Source organism: Garra rufa, chromosome 4 (assembly GCF_049309525.1).
Source record: "Garra rufa chromosome 4, GarRuf1.0, whole genome shotgun sequence".
NCBI classification, from domain to species: Eukaryota; Metazoa; Chordata; class Actinopteri; order Cypriniformes; family Cyprinidae; genus Garra; species Garra rufa.
Genome location: NC_133364.1, coordinates 21888479 through 21905749, shown reverse-complemented (window position 1 = coordinate 21905749; position 17271 = coordinate 21888479). Strand labels below are relative to the sequence as shown.

The 17271-nt window shown below is 35.6% G+C and overlaps 1 protein-coding gene across 1 annotated transcript in view; it reads right to left on the bottom strand.

The window, feature by feature from the left end:
* cacna1c (calcium channel, voltage-dependent, L type, alpha 1C subunit) overlaps positions 1–17271 on the bottom strand; it is a 140453-nt gene that overhangs the window by 22189 nt on the left and 100993 nt on the right. The window contains exons 18-35 of the mRNA XM_073837781.1: positions 16701–16902; positions 16491–16611; positions 16296–16410; positions 15913–16033; positions 14748–14817; positions 14291–14426; positions 13815–13944; positions 13661–13720; positions 13420–13526; positions 12122–12209; positions 11886–11993; positions 11400–11452; positions 11159–11305; positions 9708–9909; positions 9448–9606; positions 6881–6991; positions 5858–5941; positions 5162–5245 (exon numbers count right to left, since the gene is read on the bottom strand). Coding sequence (XP_073693882.1) covers positions 5162–5245; positions 5858–5941; positions 6881–6991; positions 9448–9606; positions 9708–9909; positions 11159–11305; positions 11400–11452; positions 11886–11993; positions 12122–12209; positions 13420–13526; positions 13661–13720; positions 13815–13944; positions 14291–14426; positions 14748–14817; positions 15913–16033; positions 16296–16410; positions 16491–16611; positions 16701–16902 — 2098 coding nt within the window. The remainder of the gene's footprint in view (positions 1–5161; positions 5246–5857; positions 5942–6880; positions 6992–9447; positions 9607–9707; positions 9910–11158; positions 11306–11399; positions 11453–11885; positions 11994–12121; positions 12210–13419; positions 13527–13660; positions 13721–13814; positions 13945–14290; positions 14427–14747; positions 14818–15912; positions 16034–16295; positions 16411–16490; positions 16612–16700; positions 16903–17271) is intronic.

Sequence of the window (17271 nt, the reverse complement as noted above, 5' to 3'; positions counted from 1 at the left end):
GGTTGGTGACACACGCAGACACATGCACAGATTCGACATCTCTCACGAGCCGAGTCGAGAATCTCTCAGCGGGTCTATCACGGTGTGTGTGTTGCAGTGAGTGAGTGTATGTGTGACTGTATGTAGGTGTGTGTTGAATTTCTACATGCAGAGAGACTGATTTCGAAATCTTCTGCAGTGCCACGATAGACCAAAATGTCTGTCTTTATGTTTCGTGCCTTTAGTGGCGATGACAACTAAATTGTTTCAATTATGTCTTTGCGGTAGAACTGCAGAGGATCTGGCAACCCCAACCATGCATGTAGCACACACATTACAGAACTGGGTCAACGGTATAACTCGTTCCAAATGTGCATCTGTGAGACAGCTACCATGATAAAATCTCCACACAGAGCCACTTTGAAAGGGCCGCTCCATATCACAGATATTATCTCACATTGCACAAATATAGAGATTTGGCACACGCTGGTAAACGCTGCCCCCTGGAGGTTACAATCATGCTTGTTGACTGGCTGATGCTCAGCGAGAACTTCAGTTAGGTGAGTCTCATGAAAATAAAGGTCTGGGTCGTATTTCAGCATAAACTTAAATATTTTGCGTTAGACTGCAAGGGCCTCTTTTTGGACCAGTACAATTTCTTGCACTGTTGGGTTTAAATGTGCAAAGCTGTCATTGAAAAAAATACATTTTTATGACAAATTTCAAGCTAAACTCAAAACTAAAAATAAGAAATTATATTTTGCATTGGACTACAAGGGCCGGTTTTAGGACCAGTAAGATTTCTTGCACTGTTGGGTTTAAATGTGCTAAATTGTCATTGAAAATAATATATTTTCATGACCAATTTTATCCTAAACTCAAACTTAAAAATAAGAAATTATATTTTGCTTTAGACTGCAAGGACCTGTTTGAGGACCAGTACAATTTCTTGCACTTTTGGGTTTAAATGTGCTTAATTGTGATTCAAAATATATATTTTTGTTTTAAATTTAACCCTAAACTCAAAGTTAAAAATAAGAAATTATATTTTGTGTTATACTGCAAGGGCCTGTTTTAGGACCAGTAAAATTTCTTGCATTCTCTGGTTTAAATGTGCTTAGCTGGCATTGAAAATAATATATTTTTATGGCAAATTTCACCCTAAACTTAAACTTAAAAATAAGAAATTTTATTTTGCACTGTTGGGTTTAAATGTGCTTAATTGTAATGACAAATTTCGTCATGATTCTAAAATCAAACTTAAAAATAAAAAATATATTTTGCGTTAGACTGCAAGAGCCTGTTTTGGGACCAGTAACATTTCTTGCACTGTTGGGTGCTTAACTGTCATTAAAATATATATATATTTTTTCAAATTTCACCCTAAACTTAAACGTAAAATTAAGAAATTATATTTTGCATTGTTGGGTTTAAATGTGCAAAATTGTCATTGAAAATAATATATTTTTATGACAAATTTCACCCTAAACTCAAAACTAAAAATAAGAAATTATATTTTGCGTTAGACTGCAAGGGCCTGTTTTAGGACCACTAAATTTTCTTGCATTGTTGGGTTTAAATGTGCGTAATTGTCACTGAAAATGATATATTTTTCTGACAAATTTCACCCTAAACTGAAACTTAAAAATAAGAAATTATATTTTGTGTTAGACTGCAAGGACCAGTAACATTTCTTGCACTGTTGGGGTTAAATGTGCTTAATTATCATTAAAAATAATATATTTTAATAACAATTCAGCACACATCTCCTCTAATTATGAGTAGCCTACTGCAATGAAAAATATCCTACAAATAAATAAATTAAATAATTAACTCTTGAGTGTGCTTAATTGTCATGAAAATAATATTAGATATTTTTTATGACAATTAAACACATTTAAACTCACTTCCACCTAAGGAACCTACTGTATTTTAAAAATCCAATAAATAAATAAAAATAATTTTTATGACAATTAAGCACACGTAAGCCCACCTCCTCTAATTCTGAGTAGCCAACTGCAATGAAAAAAATATCCTACAAATAAATCAATTCAATAATTAACTATATATTATATTATTTACTTGAGAGCTTATTTTAGGAGTATTAAGATATTGAGATATTAAGAAATTGGAGGCTTTAAATGTGCCTAATTGTCATGTAAATAATATATTATTATGACAATTAAGCACATTTATGCGTAATGCGTTTGATATCCAGTAAATAAATCTATATATATATATATATATATATATATATATATAAATATATATATATATATATATATATATATTTTTTTTTTTTTTTTTTTATGTATTCTAAATAAATAATTTTTGTTCTTAATGTAAAATTATAAATAATTTGCAATGTATTTCATGTAAATCATTGTGTTTTGCCAATATGATTTTCATTACAGTATTATGTGTGCTGATTTTCTTTCTTTTTTTGATGAAATGGAAATGCAAATATTTTTTCATCCAAAACATTATTTCATAAGATAACCCTGTTGGTTAATAGGAGTTATTTAAAACTGGCTCAGCCAATTAAATTCAATTAAATCCAGTGGTTTTAGTCCTTTCAGCCAGTCAACAGCTAATGATGCAAGGGAGCAGGCCTACCAAGAATGCTGTGCGGGTGTAAGGAAGAAAGAGAGAAGAGACAGAGGAAAAACACTGAAAAAAGGGAAGAAAATGCAGAACAGAGAGACAGAAAAGAGGAGGCATTCATAGAGAAGGATGCAATGTGGCATCGTCAGCAAGACAGAGCTGGCAAACACTCCCATCTCTCCACCCCCCGCTTCTGTCCAATCAGACACCGCGAATCAGAGAGCGCCTTCAACAGGCAGGGAGGACAAAGCACTGAGAGGAGCAGAGCGGCCTCAGGGGGAGGAGGGGTGACATTAACGCTTTTCTAAGGGAGAACAGAGTCGTCCGGTTTCACTCTAATCTCCGTGTAGCACTGAGAGGAGGGACTGGCTATCAGCACGGATTCATCAGTTTCATTTCAGATCACTAATCAGATTAATTAACAGGTTAATGAAGCATGAAGAAAAAAAGTGCTCAGAGTTTTCTCAAAGAAAAGGGGAAAAAAAAAAAAAAAATCAATCCAAACACAATGCTGGGTCAAAGGTCATGCCTTTCGGATCAAATCAGATGCTGGATGAAGAGAAAACTCCAACCAAATCAAACCCAGTCAGTGCTGAAATGGATGCGTATAGCAAAACAGGGGGTATATTTCCAGCACAACTGCTGTCAATCATAAATAACCTTCATTAACACATTTTGATCAGAGAGCCCAAATCTTAAACCTACATGAAGCACTGTAGTCTTGTATTTAAACATTTTCTAATAAAGAGTAGCAAATACACCATTCAAAGGTTTGGGGACAATAAGGGTTTTTCCTTCTTGATTGCTTGCTTTCTTTCTTTCTTATTTACTTACCATGGTTTCCACAAATATATTAAGCAGCACAACTGTTTCCAACATTGATTAAAAAAAATGTTAAGTCAAATGTCAAGTCTGCCTCACATTAACTATAGATCTAAAATGAATCTAAAGATGCAATTTCTCAGCATGCATAATGCATAAATGCACTATTTTGACACACCCAACATCAATGAGTTTTATATTTGCTACAAGATACAAATGATTTCCAGTTAAACCCAGCCTATCTAGCTGATGTGTAACAAGTTTAAGAAATATTTTGACCTCAACCTCACAATTCAGAGGAAAAAAGTCACAACTGCGAGATATAAACTCACAATTCTAAAAGAAAAGTCACACATTTCAAGATATAAACTCGCAATTCTGAGAAAAAGTCACATTTGTGAGATATAAACTTGCATTTCCTAAAAAAAAGAAGTCACAATTGCGAGATATAAACTCGCAATTCTGAAAAAAAAGTCACAATTGCGAGATATAAACTCGCTATTCTGAGAAACAAAAGTTACAATTACTAGATATAAACTCGCAATTCTGAGAAAAAAGTCACATTTGTGAGATATAAACTCGCAATTCTGAGAAAAAAGTCACAATTGCGAAATATTAACTCAATTCTGAGAAAAAAAGTCACAATTGCGAAATATTAACTCAATTCTGAGAAAAAAGTCACAATTGCGAAATATTAACTCAATTCTGAGAAAAAAAGTCACAATTGCGAAATATTAACTCAATTCTGAGAAAAAAGTCACAATTGCGAAATATTAACTCAATTCTGAGAAAAAAGTCACAATTGCGAAATATTAACTCAATTCTGAGAAAAAAGTCACAATTGCGAAATATTAACTCAATTCTGAGAAAAAAGTCACAATTGCGAAATATTAACTCAATTCTGAGAAAAAAGTCACAATTGCGAAATATTAACTCAATTCTGAGAAAAAAAGTCACAATTGCAAGATACAAAATTGCATTTTTAAAAAATTACAATTGAAAGATATAAACCTGCAATTCTAAGAAAAAAAAACAATTGTGAGATATAAACTCGCAATTCTGAGGAAAAAGTGTCACAATTGCAAGATATAATCTTGTAATTCTGAGAAAAAAGTAACAACTGGGAGATATAAAAATGCATTTCTAAAAAATTACAATTGCAAGATATAAACCTGCAATTCTGAGTGAAAAAGTCACAATTGCGAGAAATAAACTCGCATTTCTAAATAAAATCACAATTGCAAGATATAAACCTGCAGTTCTAAGAAAAAAGTCACAATTACGAGATATAAACTCACAATTGGAGAAAAAAAAGTCTGAATTGTGAGATAAAAAGTTGTAATTACCTTCTACACTTCCATGCTATACCAGCTCAAAATGGTGGACAATCTAAATTAGGGCAATTTAAATAAATACAACTAAATGAAATACAAGTTTCTTCTAAAGAGAATCTGGGCTCTTCTTTCAAAATGAGTTTGAAGGTTTATGAATTGATCCAACAGTAAAGAAACATTATTATCAGCATTGATTGAATCACAGGCAACATTGATAAGATTGACCATCCATCTTAATGCAACGATTTCCAAAACAATTTATCAGTCCGTATCGATTGTGAAGCTGGAATATATCACCCTGAGCGCTATACAAGGTCATTCATGCCTATGTGTGCGGGTGGAGGGTTAAAGCAACTCATCTTGGTTAGTGTGGGAGGGTTAGGGGGTGCAAGCAGGCAGATTGAGAGAGAGAGATTACTTACGTTAACCTCTGTGATGGCTATATCAACAACACTACCCACTACAATAAGGGCATCAAACGTGTTCCATGCATCAACAAAATAATGCTGGACGGAAAACAACAAATAACAAAAAAGAAATGAAAAAGAAAAGAAAAGGAGAGAGGAGAAAATAAGGAAGAAAACAGTTACACATGAACAATTAACTCACAGAACACATGAGGAAAAAATCATAAAATCAAATGACGGGTGTGAGGAAATCAAAACGAAATCAGAGAATCCCATGATGACCCGGGACCTGTCATGCTCCACAGCAGCAGTCAAACATCCAAAACCACCTTGAAAAGAATGGCCAGGGGTCCTGTGTTAGTTCAGGTGTGACTGTTAGTTACAGCAAAACAACATACATCGCGGCCTGGAGGATGAAAAGAAATGCTCGCTCGCTTGCTCTCTTTCACAGGGCCTACCGAAAAACTCTCCCGTACGAACAATTTTTCTCCTGCGCGTGCCCTAAGTAAACCTCTCACCGCCAGAGGGCGACCTGCCACAGCAGCCATCTTGCCTTCGGAACAGGAAATGAAGAGTTTGAGGAGACAGCAGGAGCAGAGAATGGCAGGAAGCACAGGGGAATGAAGGACAGCAGAGATGGACAGGAGAGCAAAAGAGAGAAAGGGAGTTGGGAAAAGAGAGAAAGAGAGAGAGAGGTGGCGATGTACTTACGTTGATCTCACTCAGAATGACGTCTATAATGCTGCCAATTACGATGAGGAAGTCAAAAACATTCCAGGGGTCACTAAAGTAACCCTACACAGGACGAGGGGGAGGTGGGGGTGAGGGGTGAGAGAGGGCAGTTAGAGAGGCAGAATTGACCATCACTAGCGCTGCCACAACGCATCTCGCTAGCCAATTACCATTCAGCACAACAAAATCAGCTCATCAGGAAATTACTGATTAAATATGTCTATTGCCACGAGAAAACACTCTTTGATGCTCTCGCTTACAAGGAAAAGATGGTTTTTAAGGCCTCTAGAGGAAGTCAGTTCATCCTGTGAGTAATTCTGAGCGGATGGCATCTCTACTGACACCATCTTTACGATATCTGATTTGTGCTTAATAGGGCAGGAAAACCTTTAATGGACTGGAAATGGCTGCCAAGTTATGCGAGAAATAAAACTCTTTACACACTAACTGATGGAATTACGTTTTAAGGCAGGCGATGAAACTCATTTCTGAAGAAGAGCGAGAGAGAGAGAGACTGTCATTTTATGTTACATTCATTTAAGTCCTCATCTGGGGCAAAACTAGTGACTGTTGTAAAACATATCAGGTCAGAGACATAGAGGCTAAATAAGTGAGATGTGACATTTCTGAAGATAAGCAGAGTGTTATCCACTGTAAACTGTGCATTTGATGACAAAAACAAAAATCGAAACAGAAAACATCTAGCCTGGAGGACAGCTGTAAAAACTGGTTAAACGGCACACGGCAAAAAAAAAAAAAAAAAAAAAAAAAAAAACACAATTCAAAGTATTGTATAATGCATGCAGGGAGCTCAATTTTAAGAATAGCTTACAGTCTAATCATCTCAAATCTTTTTTTTTAACAATAAAAAACAATTTCATTTTCATTTCAAAGACTTAATCTTTAGACGTTCCTAGACACAAAAGTCTAATAACAGTATGCTTTGGCACGAAAATCAGCTTTGCTTACATAATACTGTACATTAAAACATGCAGTGCGTACCCTGGGTTTGAAGGCGATGAGTTTGAGGATCATTTCCACAGTGAAGAGGCCGGTGAACAACATATTGAGGATATTCATGGCTTTGCTGAAGGACTGAGATTGGCCATGATGCTGCAAACACATAATGGAACAGATAAAAAAAATAAAAAAAAAGATTAGATTTGGGATCATAATTAAAAACAAACTAGTATTTCCTACAAGGTCACTGCTTAGTCCTATTTGAAGTTATCCTAACAGGAGTAGAAGGGCATTTTTAAGCATAATTTCGTAAATTAATTGTTCTGAAGCACAGTATAAAAAACTTAAATGAGATATTTGAAAAAGAACTGATCAAAATTAGAGACCATTTATTGTTGTTAATCTGGTACCTGTTGCTAATTTCCTTAATTACATGACAAACCCTATTTAACTGCATTTTTCCAATTTTCACTCAGATTGCAAGATGTTGGAGGTTGTCCAGATGAAGGCCAAAGGGATGACACTTTCAGCCATTAAAAGAGAAGTTGGTTGTTCCAAATCTGTGATTTCTCGAATATTGCAGGTTTACCCTGGCACTAATTCATTCAAGTCCCTCCAAAAAGGCTGGTTGTCCACGTAAGACAAATGCACAAGACGACAGCTCACCTTTGCTGTGGAGCATGTTGTGTGGAGATAGGAGAACTGGTTCAAAGTTTACTTTAGTGATGAAAGCAAGTTTAATTGAATAACTGGAATAACTGAAGCCCAAGTGTGTAAAGAAGTCAGGACAGGGTGAATGCAAATGTTTATCAGAACCTCCTTCAACAACATGCAGTTCCTTCCCTGCAAGCATCTCCTAATCTGCCTGCGATTTTTATGCAAGACAATGCTTCCATCACACTGCAAAATGGATAAAGCAGTTGCTTGAAACTAAGAACACCGAAATAATGAAATGGCTGACCCAGAGTCTGATCTAAACCCAATTAAAAATCCTTGGAAATCTTTTGCGACAAAGTTATGGTTAAGAAACCAACTACAGTCGTGGCCATAATAGCAATTTGCATATACTCCAGAATGTTATGAAGAGTGATCAGATGAATTGCATAGTCCTTCTTTGCCATGAAAATTAACTTAATCCCGAAAAAAACTTTCCACTGCATTGTTAAGAAGGCTTCAGGGTATCCAAGAAAGTCCAGCAAGCGCCAGGATCGTCTCCTAAAGAGGGTTCAGCTGCGGGATCGGAGTGCCACCAGTGCAGAGCTTGCTCAGGAATGGCAGCAGGCAGGTGTGAGCGCATCTGCACGCACAGTGAGGCCAAGACTTTTGGAAGATGGCCTGGTGTCGAGAAGGGCAGCAAAGAAGCCACTTCTCTCCAAAAAAACAACAACATCTGGGACAGATTGATCTTTCGCAAAAAGTATGGCAAATGGACTGCTGAGGACTGGAGCAAAGTCATATTCTCCGATGAAGCCTCTTTCCGATTGTTTGAGGCATCTGGAAAAAGGCTGGTCCGGAGAAGAAAAGGTGAGCGCTACCATCAGTCCTGTGTCATGCCAACAGTAAAGCATCCTGAGACCATTCATGTGTGGGGTTGCTTCTCATCCAAGGGAGTGGGCTCACTCACAATTTTGCCCAAAAACACAGCCATGAATAAAGAATGGTACCAAAACACCCTCCAACAGCATCTTCTTCCAACAATCCAACAACAGTTTGGTGAAGAACAATGCATTTTCCAGCACGATGGAGCACCGTGCCATAAGGCAAAAGTGATAACTAAGTGGCTCGGGGACCAAAACGTTGAAATTTTGGATCCATGGCCTGGAAACTCCCCAGATCTTAATCCCATTGAGAACTTGTGGTCAATCCTCAAGAGGCAGGTGGACAAACAAAAACCCACTAATTCTGACAAACTCCAAGAAGTGATTATGAAAGAATGGGTTGCTATCAGTCAGGATTTGGCCCAGAAGTTGATTGAGAGCATGCCCAGTCGAATTGCAGAGGTCCTGAAAAAGAAGGGCCAACACTGCAAATACTGACTCTTTGCATAAATGTCATGTAATTGTCGACAAAAGGCTTTGAAACGTATGAAGTGCTTGTAATTATATTTCAGTACATCACAGAAACAACTGAAACAAAGATCTAAAACCAGCTTAGCAGCAAACTTTGTGAAAACTAATATTTGTGTCATTCTCAAAACTTTTGTCCACGACTGTACAGTTACCAAACTATGGAAGAGAGTGAAAGCAGAGTGGACCAACATCACACCAGCGCAGTGAAAGAAACTAGTGATGTCCTGTGGCCGCAGGTCCTCTACCAATTTTAGACAGCTGTAACCCTCCATTTAGTTGTAGTCTTCTTTTGTTCTACAGTGGTTACTGTTCTCTAATTTTGATCATGTGTTTTTTTACAAAATTAAGGTTTTTGTTGAAACCCCTTGGATATTTTGTCAAACATGTTAGTAGAACAGTGGTATAACTACAGCTAATGTTCAAATTTTGAGCCATGAAGATTAACAATATTTCAGAAAAATCTAGTATTTATAGATAGTTCTGTAATTTTGATCTCCACTGTATGTATTAGTTCAGTTACTGAGCTAAGCACATACTGACCTGCATGGCCAGGCAGATGGTGTTGAGAAGGATGAGGGTGAACATCAGGTACTCAAAGTAGGTGGAGTTCACCACGTACCAAACCTTGTACTGATACGGGTTCTTGGGGATGTACCTGCGCAGGGGACGGGCCTTCAGGGCATATTCCACACACTGACGCTGTACACACACAGAAATGTAAGGAGATATAATTAGAGTTACAGTTTGTGTTCACACTATTTGTGTTCCTGTAGAGATCTTGTCTCTATCTATCAGTTTACCTGGTTCTTGTCCAGCTCACAGTTTTTGTACTCTTGCTCTCCCTGCTCCTGAAATGTCACAATGACGAAACCTACGAATATGTTCATCATGAAGAAGGCGATGATGATGATGTAGATGATGAAGAATATAGAGATGACCACGCGGTAGTTGTAGATTGGGCCAACATCCTCTGCATGGGAGTCAATGGCTCTGTAGAGGAGCCTGTGGGAGAACAGAGAGCTTCTTGTCAGTGTTTTGAAAAAAATAATTTATTGTAATATTTAAGGAGTGTGTTTAATAATAGCTTTTAGAAATTGGTATCGTGAAAGCTCATGTGTATTGGCATCGACTACATAAACCGTTTTTTTGTGTACTATTCAAAAGTTTATTTGTATTCAGCAGAAAGGCATTAAACTGATCAAAAGTGACAGTAAAGACATTTCTGAATACATTTAATTTGAGAAATTAATATATGAATGCATGTTCATTGATAATACCAGTCAACATTTTTTGGACAGTAAGATTTGTAATGTTTTTAAAGAAATCTCTTTTGCGAACCAAGCTAAATATTTAATTCAAAATACAGCAAAAGCAGTAATGTTGTGAAATATTTTTACTATTTAAAATAACTGCTTTCTATTCAAATATATTTTAAAATGTAATTTATTCCTGTGATCAAAGTTAAATTTTCAGCATCATTACTCCAGTCTTCAGTGTCACATAATCCTTCAGAAATCATTCTAATACATAACATTATTTTTTATTATTACTATCAATATTTAAAACAGTTGAGTACATGTTTTCAGGATTCTTTGATGAATAGAAAGATCCAAAGATTAATGTAACATTATACACTATACTATTCAAAAAATAGAGTCAGTATATATTTTTTTTAAATGCTGTTCTTCTGAACTTTTTATTTGTCAAAGAAATCTGAAAAAAATCCTACTAAGTTGTTTTCAACATAATAATAATAATAAATGTTTTTAAGCAGCAAATCAGAATATTAGAATGATTTTTGAAGAGTCATGTGACTGGAGTAATGATGCTAAAAATTCAGCTTTAAAATTGTAGGAATAAATTACATTTAAAAAAAAACATTCAATTAGAAAACAGTTATTCTAAATAGTTTCAAATATTTCAAATGGTACTGTTTTTGCTGTACTTTTGATCAAATAAATGCAGGCTTGGTGAGCTGAAGAGACTTCTTAAAAAAAACATTCAAAATCTTAGTGTGCAAAAACTTTTGGCTGGAAGTGTATATTTAGAGAATCACAAAAATTGCATCACTGTTTCCACAAAAATATTAACAAGAAATGTTTCTTGAGCATCACATAAGCATTTTTGAAGGATCATGTGAATACTAGAGTAATGGCTTCTCAAAAAAATCAAAACTTTAAACTTATGAAAGTTATTGTATGTGTTAGAAGAAGTGTGTGTAAACAAGTGTGAGTGTGTTTGTGTATCGCACCCTGGCCAACCCTCAAAAGTGGACACGGCAAACAGAGCCATCATGCCCTGCAGGACATCATCAAAGTTGAAGTCACTGTTCTCCCATGATCGCTGTGCTTTCTCTGGCTTCCCAACATTTCCATCTTTGTATAATATATAGGCCCCCCTGTAAAATACACACACATAAATAAATATGAATGAGGCTTTTTTTACTGTAAATGTAAATGTAAACTTTGTGCCCAAAGACAAAGGGACGTTACCTGCATTCGGCCTGTGTCTGTTTAGAGGTGTCTGTGCAGTAGAAGAATTTGCCCTAGAAAGCAACATCAGTTCATACACATGAACATTTTACAACATGAATGTCCCAAAAGAATGTCCCATTCATTTCTATATTCACAGCAGCTATTTGTAAATTTTATGGTTATGGCTTTCGGTCTCATCCACTTCCAGCTATTTTAACTGTACAAAACAGCTTGTTTTGCTGCTTGATATTGCAGATTGGTGTGTCATACCATATTATTTTAATGTATTATCTTAATTATGAACACACTGGTTTGTAGTGCAAACTGTTTTACCGTTTACTGCACTTCTCGTTATTTCCCTATAGCAGCTAACGTACTGGAAGTCTCTCCCATAGGCTTACTTCCGCGTTAAAGAATAAGGTAGATAGAGAACTACATTTTCACCAATAATGTATAAACCTGTCACTGTTACACAAGTATCTGTTGTGAGACAGCACAACTTACCTTGAAAAGTTGTACACCAATACAGGCAAACATGAACTGCAGCAAAGTGGTGACGATGACGATGTTCCCGATGGTACGGATGGCTACAAACACACACTGGACCACATGCTGTGGACGCAAACGGAGCTCTCAATTAAAATTAACTCTCAGCGCATCCATCACACTAAATGGAAAGTGTAATTCAGAGTCATCTGAACAGTTTTTGTATGATTTTTTTGTGAATGAGAGATACTCACTTTGAGGCCCTTGGCTCTGTTGATTGCTCTCAGGGGCCTCAACACCCTCAGCACTCTGAGAATCTTCACTACATTAATGGCACTTGACCTGTGAATCACAGTACAGTTTGGCAGCACCAATCAGAACGGCTAATTAATGATCATGTGACAACACTTAAAAGAGAAGCAGATGCACACAGAGCAGTAGAGTTTGGATACATTTTACATTTTTAGATTAAAAGTACTAATGAAATTAGAAAATTACATCAGCACCAAAAACCAAATAACTTTTTTTATGATAAATAAATTATATATTTTTTTCTTATTCTTATTATTAACAGACAGCATCTTGAGTATTATTTACAACAAAATAAGAGGGATCATACAAAATGCATGTTATTTTTTTACCTGAATAAAATATTTCACATAAAAGACATTTACATACTATTTATAAAAATTACCCTGTTCAAAAGTTTACATACACTTGATTCTTAACACTATGTTGTTACCTGAATGATCCACAGCTGTTTTTTGTTTGTTTTTTTGTGTGATAATTGTTCACAAATCCCTTGTTTGTCCTAAATAGTTAAACTGACGCTGCTCTTCAGAAAAATCCTTCAGATCAGGTCCCATAAATTCTTTGGTTTTTTAGCATTTTTGTGTATTTGAACCCTTTCAAACAACAACTGTATGATTCTGAGACTCATCTTTTTACACTGAGGAGAACTGAGGGACTCATATGCAACTATTACAGAAGGTTCAAACGTTCCTTCAGAAGGAAAAATTATGCATTAAGAGCCAGGGGTGAAAACTTTTGAACACAATGAAGATGTGTACATTTTTCTTATTTTGCTTAAATATCATATTTTTTTTATTTAGTACTGCCCTTCAGAAGCTACAGAAGATTAGATTTCCCAGAAGACAAAATAAGCAAAATTTACCCTAATCTTCAAATCTTTCAAATTCAAAAAGTTTTCACCCCCCAGCTCTTAATGCATCGTGTTTCCTTCTGAAGCATCAGTAAGCGTTTGTACCTTCTGTAATAGTTGCATATGAGTCCTTCAGTTGTTCTCAGTGTAGATTTCATCATACAGTTATTGTTGGAAAGGGTTCAAATACACAAAAATGCTGAAAACCAAAGAATTTGTGGGACCTAAAGGATTTTTCTGAAGAACAGCAGGCAGTTTAACTGTTGGTGGACATTAATAGCATTTGATTAGACATTGGTATTAAAAAGGGTGACATTGAATATGTTATTTGTGACATGAGAAGCAGTAGTACTAGTTAGCTTGTCAGTTAGTTTGCAAAAAGGTACTTACTGAATTCCAGAGGAGATCAGAGACACACTGACCACCACCAGATCCAAAATATTAAAATAATTCCGACAAAATGAACCCTTATGTAGGAATGCTCCATACGCTGTCATCTGAGAGGAAGAGCGGACAAATGGAGAGTCAGTGAGGAATTAGATGAGTGTGAAAGAAACCCAGAGAAGGTTGTAGTAGGAAAGATTAGCATGAAATGAACTGGGACGCTTTTACCTCTAAAATGTAAATATACCTTTAATATGATCTCTATGGTGAAGATTCCTGTAAACACATAATCTGCATAGCCTAGAATCTAGCAGAGAAAACGAGAGAGATGCACGTATCAAAGCCTCATAAACAGCAGAGCTACAAATGTGAAGTACATGTCGGTGTGTGTTCGTGTGTACCTGATTCCTGAATGAGTCATTATTCACTGGGTCCTCCGCTGCCAGTGAAATACTGCTCAGCAGTATAAAGAACAGGATTAAATTGGTGAAGATGTTGTGGTTTACAATCTTATGACACAAAACCCTGAACCTATAAAAAAAAAGGAGATGATAAGAAAAGAAATGAGCTTGAGACATTTTTGCGACAACTTTCAATTCATCAAAGAAACCTGAAAAAAAATTTTACTCAGCTGTTTTCAACATAATAATAATAATAATACAATTTTTTTTGAGCAGCAAATCAGAATATTAGATTTCTGAAGGATCATGTGACTGGAGTAATGATGCTAAAAATTCAGCTTTGAAATCACAGGAATAAATTACATTTTAAAATATGTTCAAACAGTAAACAGTTATTTTAAATACTAACAATATTTCAAAATTGTACTGTTTTTGCTCTACTTTGAATCAAATAAATGTGTATGTGGTTTTCATACTTGTTAGAGGGGCTGAAAATAAAGAAAGCTCTGGCTTCTGGCATGGGAACAGCTTTCTCTTTCAGCTGAATGTCGGAGAGCGGACGTGGACGAGGACCTACTGGCATCTCTGGCTCCTCATCTTCCTCCTCTCCTGCTAAAATGAATGAACAAGAGAGACTTTTTGGAAAGAATTCCAGTAACTACATCAGACACACTATCCCTTGACAGTTCCACACACATCTTTACATTACTGTAAAAAAAACTGAAGATGACATGGACCAGGAAATGTGTTGAACGTGAGGGAAATCTACAAGAGTAAAAAGAAGGACGTCTTTGCTCAACCGAAAGACAATCCAAAAGAGTGCTCCCAGAGCTGAATAAAACAGGTCTGGGCTCTTCTGTGGAATTGCTTTTGACTGTTTCTTCAGCTCTTTAATGAAAAAACAGTATTTTTTAACACATTCTCTTAACACACCTGGGAAATCGTTCACAGGATATGGATTCTTCTCCTCGTTCTCCTCCCCTGTGTACTCATCAATGTTGATCTGGAACCGGAAAGCAAACAATAAAAAAAACATTTTTAAATGTTTTATAATATTTATTATTTATTATAACTCATTAGTAATATCAATATAATAAATATTACAGCAAAAACAGTAGATTTTAAAATAGTTTACTACTTAAAATAACAGTTTTCTTTCTGAATATATTTTAAAATGTAATTTATTCCTGTGATTTTTAAAGCTGAATCCTTCAGAAATGAAATTTTGATTTGCTTCTCAAAAACATTTATTATTATTATTATTATTATTATTATGTTGAAAACAGCTAAGTTTATTTTTTTCAGGTTTCCTTGATAAACAGAAAGTTCAGAAGAACAGCATTTATCTGAAATAGAAATGTTTGTAACATTATAAATGTCTTTTGATCATTTTTTATCACTTTTGATCAATTTAAAGCTTCCTTGCTAAGTAAAAGTATTAATTTCTCTAATTTCTTTGAAAAAAAATATACAGACTGACTTTTGAATGGTATAGTGTTTAATGTTACAAATGCTTTTTATTTAATATAAATGCTGATCTTTGGATTATTCTATTCATCAAAGAATCCTGACAAAATGTACTTAACAGTTTTTAATATGATAATAATAATAATAATAATAATAATAGTAATAAGTGCTTGAATGATTTCTTTATGTTAGAATGATTTCTGAAGGATCATGTGACACTGAAGACTGGAGTAATGATGCTGAAAATGTAGCTTTGATCACAAGAATAAATAACATTTTAAAATATATTCAAATAGAAAGCAGTTATTTTAAACAGTAAAAATATTTCACAGTATTACTGCTTTTGCTGTATTTTGAATCAAATAAATGTAGGCTTGGTGAGCAGAAGAGAATTCTTTAAAAAACACTAAATCTAAATGTTAAAAAAAACTTTGACTGGTAGTGTATATAATTATTTACACCACAAATTATGGTAACAAGTATTTTTCTAACTTAGAATAGTTAGAAATACATAGAAATAGCTGGCGTCTGTGCATCTGTAAATGTCTATGTATTTGTGTCTGTTTTAAATGACATACAATAAAAAATAATTTGAACATTTGTGTTAATCAGTGTTTCCTTTTTTAATGACCTTGGTGGCAGTTGGTGTCTCTCCATCAGAAGTGATGGATTTCAGTTCAATCTTTTCCTCTTTCTTCTCATCCTCCAGAGGTGGTTTCTCAGAGTCCTGGCGCTTCTCTGGACTGACCGTTCTGAAAGAGAGAAATTGCGTCATAAATGTGTGCATGTGCAGCTTTTACAGTCCCACTAAGCACCTGTATTTACAGCTCTTCAGAGGGGCAAAACACTTCTGTAAAATGACACTTAATTTCCTAAATGTTAAACTAATGAAGTCATAACTGATAGACTTAATGAGCTCATTAGGCAGGGGGCAGAAAATCTTCATAGGAAGGTTTTACGGGCCCTCAGACCATCTCAAAGCATTGCACTTGTGTGAACTGTGAGTCATTGAACCTGGCCAGCTTCTTCCTCTCTTTCTCCTCCTCTTCCTCTTTCTGCGCTGATGTCAGACTCTCGGCGTCTGCCAGGTTGTCCACAGCAATGGCCAAGAAGACATTCAGGAGGATGTCTGTTTAGAGTTCAGGAACGTTTGGGAATATAAATATGAAACACTTTTATTTTGTGTTACATCATGTTGTGTTAGGATACAGTTTCCGCAGATGAAGAGGATGATGAAATAAATGCAGACAAGCATGCCAGGAAAGGAGGGCCCACCGTACGCCATGATCCCATCGTACATCACAGAGTTCCAGTCCTCACCGGTCAAAATCTACAATCACAAAATAAATCCAAATCAAACAAGACTCAGGTTTGAAGACACATGGAACATGCATGCTGTGATTTGGACTGTGGCTGAACCTGAAAGACGGTGAGGAGAGACTGGGGGAAGTTATCAAAAGTGCTGCGGCGTGTCTCATCGAAGTTGAACTTGCCACCAAAGAGCTGCATTCCCAGCAGACTGAAGATGATGATGAACAGGAAGAGCAGCAGAAGCAGGGATGCGATAGAACGCACCGAGTTCAGCAGAGACGCCACTAGATTACTGAGAGAGTTCCAGTACCTGAGAGAGGACAGACAGCATTAGTATAAAGTCTATTTGGACCAACAACTGTTTTTCGAACCACAACCTGTAAGTATGATTAATGTGTTATTTGTACAAAAACACAATTTGTTGAGTAAACTTAAAATAATTTGTTACCCTGCTGAGTTGAATCCATTCAAATATCTAAGTTGTCACTTATTACAACTTAACATTTTAAGTTGACTAAACTTTTTTGAGTTGACTGAACTTAAAATGATAAGGCAGCCAGGTAATAAATTATTTTAAGTTGATTCAACAAATAGTTTTTTACAGTGAACTGAGTGCTCAAAATATCTAGGTTTTTGTGCTAACATGTGATGTATACCTAATGCAGCTTTAGGTTTCCAG